General features: G+C 39.0%; 1 protein-coding gene across 1 annotated transcript; it reads right to left on the bottom strand.

Annotated features, from left to right (window-relative positions):
* Positions 979-2,022, bottom strand: LOC107607064. The gene is made up of 2 exons (XM_016309055.1): positions 1,609-2,022; positions 979-1,512 (listed from the first exon to the last, which is right to left on the bottom strand). The coding sequence occupies exons 1-2, from the start codon at positions 2,020-2,022 to the stop codon at positions 979-981; spliced, it is 948 nt and encodes a 315-aa protein (XP_016164541.1).

Raw genomic sequence — 3,192 nt, 5'->3', positions numbered from 1 at the left:
AACTAACCGTGCCACATGTAAGTAAACATAGCTTTGGTGGACACCAAACTTGTTTTTCATCAAATAGTTCATGTGAAATTTTTATTTTTGTCACTGTTAGTTTATTCATCACAAGGAACATTTTATTTTCTACTTTAACAAGATAGATTCACAAAATGATGCAAGACATGGTTTTTCTTTTCATGAATTTTAGCCTTAGAGCAAATGTGACTTTCTTGAAACTCATAGCACATGTAGAACACCAAACTTGATGTTTGGCTATATACTTCAATAAAATTAATGATTGAGTATATATCCTAAGATGGTTATATGATCATCATGCTTGGAAAGCCATTTTAGAGTGACTTTAGGCATACCAAACTTAGGAATCAGACATATGCTTTAAAATAATGTATGCAGCTATCAAATCTACCCATGAGAGCTTAAATTCATGCTAGAAGAACCATTGATTATTGACATTAAAATAAAAGCAAGAATACTAAATCATGGGCTACCTCCCATGGAGCGCTCTTTTACTGTCACTAGCTTGACATTGGTTCTTTGTTAGGGTGGCTGATGATCATAGTGCCTCAACATGTCCCCTCTCACTGTGAGCCTTTTTCCTGTGTTTTGATGAACAATCTCTATATACTCCAACGAGAATATCTTATTGACAGTGTAATAATCATCAGATTGTGAAAATGCCTCCAACTGTTGGTAGATTAGTTTCACTTTGTTTCCCTTTGAGAACTCTTCAGTTAGAATTTTCTTCTTTCTCCACCCTTTTGAAACCTTTTTCTTGCTCTTCTTTCCTTTCTTTGGTGACCCTTCTTTCTTGGCAACAGGCCTTATGTCAGGAGCTTTCTTAATGATCAATTTTGTAACCTCTTTTTGCAATCCCTTCTCAGCCTTCTTATCCTCATCACCCTTTTATTTTTCTTCAATATCAGTCTTCTGCACCAAGGGTGAGTTGATGAGTGCTTCCTTGGATATTTCATTCTAGTTTAAATCTTCCTCCTCAATTCTCATGCAGCCTTTCTTTTCAGTAGGATGCTGCATCTCCTTAAAGACATTTAGAATGATCTGCTCATCATGTGCTCTCAAGATCATTTCTCCTTTCTCCACATCACTGATGGCTCTTACTGTGGCTAGGAAAGGCCGTCCTAATATGATAGAATCACTTCCTTCTTCATCTAGATCCAGGATTACAAAATCCGCTGGAAATATGAACTTACCCACCTTGACTAAGAGATTCTCAACCATTCCATTGGGGATTACCATTGATCTATCAGCAAGTTGCAAGGACATCCGTGTAGGCTTTACTTCTTCTATAGACAACCTTCTCATCATAGATAAAGGCATCAGATTGATACTTAATCCTAGATCACACAATGCTTTATCAATGGACATATTGCCAATGGTGCAAGGCAAAAAGAAACTCCCAGGGTCTTTGAGTTTCGGTAGGAGACCTTTTTGAACTACAGCACTACATTCTTGTGTCAAGATCACAGTCTCTTTTTCATTCCAGCTTCTCTTCTTGTTAATAAGTTCTTTGAGGAATTTTGCATATAAAGGCATCTGCTCCAATGCTTCAGCAAGGGCGAGGTTGATTTCCAGCTAATTAAAAACCTCCAGAAACTTGGAAAATTGTTGGTCCTTGAGCTCTCTTTGCAACCTTTGAGGGTATGGTAGAGGAGGGATGTAAGGCTTCACCTCCTTCCTCTGTTCTTGTGGATGCTCTTCCATGACTTGCTTTTCCTTCCTTGGAGCTTGTGGCTCTTTCTCCTTCTTCTTGGGCTTCTCCTGGTCCTTCTCTTCAATTGCCACTTTATTATCATCCTTGTAATTTTCCAATGTCCTTCCACAACTTAATTGGATTGCTTTGCATTCTTCTTTGGGATTTGGAATGGTATCACTTGAAAAAGTGTTGGTTGGTCTCTCAGCTGTCTGCTTGGATAATTGTCCAATTTGTCTTTCGAGGTTTCTCAGTGAAGCTTCATGATTCTTGTTGGCTAATTCTTGATGCTTTATCCTTTTTTCCATCATCATCTCCAAGTTGGAGATTCTTTGGGATTCTTGTGGTGGTTGTGGCTGAGTGTGGGATGTAGATGATGGATGAAAGTTATTTTGGTTAGTTGATGGGTTATTAGGTGGATAAAAATTAGATGGGGGTTGATTATTTTGTGGTTTTCTGTATAGGGTTTGGTTAGTGGTTTGATGGTTTTGATGGTTTGTATTGCGGGAGTTGCTTTGATTCGAGTTTCTTTACCATGAATTTTGGTTCTCTTCCCACATTAAATTGGGGTGGTTCCTCCAAGATGAATTGTAAGTGTCTCCATGGAACTCATTCTGTCCAGCACATTGGTTGTGCATATATTGAACTTGTTCTGGCTGCTGCTCTTCATAGCTCTCTTCATGTTGTCCCCACACCACTGGTGGTTGATGTGTAGTGCCCACTGCTGCAAGTTGTAAGCCATCCATCCTTTTTGACATCATTTTTATTTGTTGTTGAAGTTGCTGATGCATGAGTTTGTTTTGAGCCAATATTGTATCAACTCATTTAAGCTCAAATACACCTTTCTTGGGGGCTTCTTGTCTTTCAGAGGAGTAGAAATACTCATTGTTGGCCACCATGTCTATGAGATCATGTACCTCTTGAGCAATTTTTATCATTTGCAGGGATCCTCCTGAAGAGTCGTCTAGAGCTTTCCTTGAACTCATGGACAAGCCTTCATAGAAATTTTGTAGCTCCACCCACTCACTGAACATTCCCTCTGGACACTTTCTGATCAAAGCTTTATACCTCTCCCAGGCTTCATAAATGATTCTCCTTCTAGTTGCCTGAATGTTTGCACATTAGTTTTTAGCTTAATGACTCTTTGAGGAGGGTAGAATTTGGCTAGAAATTTGCTAACCAAATCATCCCAGTTGGTGATGCTTTCTTTAGGGAAGGTTTCTAGCCAATGTGTGGCTTTGTCTCTCAGTGAGAATGGGAATAGCAAAAGCTTATAGATGTCAGGGTGGACTCCATTGGTTTTGATAGTGTCACAAATCCTTAAGAACACAGAGAAGTATTGGTTTGGATCTTCAGCAGCACTTCCTCCATATTAACAATTATTCTGGACCAGGGTGATCAATTGAGGCTTGAGTTCGAAATTATTTGCATGAACATTGGGGGTTAAGATACTGCTTTCACAATTTCTTGGGTTGGGG

Source organism: Arachis ipaensis, chromosome B01 (assembly GCF_000816755.2).
Source record: "Arachis ipaensis cultivar K30076 chromosome B01, Araip1.1, whole genome shotgun sequence".
Taxonomy (NCBI): Eukaryota; Viridiplantae; Streptophyta; class Magnoliopsida; order Fabales; family Fabaceae; genus Arachis; species Arachis ipaensis.
This window is presented reverse-complemented; position numbering and strand designations above follow the sequence as displayed.

Excerpts from the sequence above, each read along its gene's own strand:
- LOC107607064 (XM_016309055.1), bottom strand. The coding sequence starts at position 2,022 with ATGGAAAAAAGGATAAAGCATCAAGAATTAGCCAACAAGAATCATGAA. Across the intron at positions 1,513-1,608 it reads AATTTTCCAAGTTTCTGGAG|AGAAGCTGGAATGAAAAAGA; the intron begins GTTTTTAATTAG and ends ATTAACAAGAAG.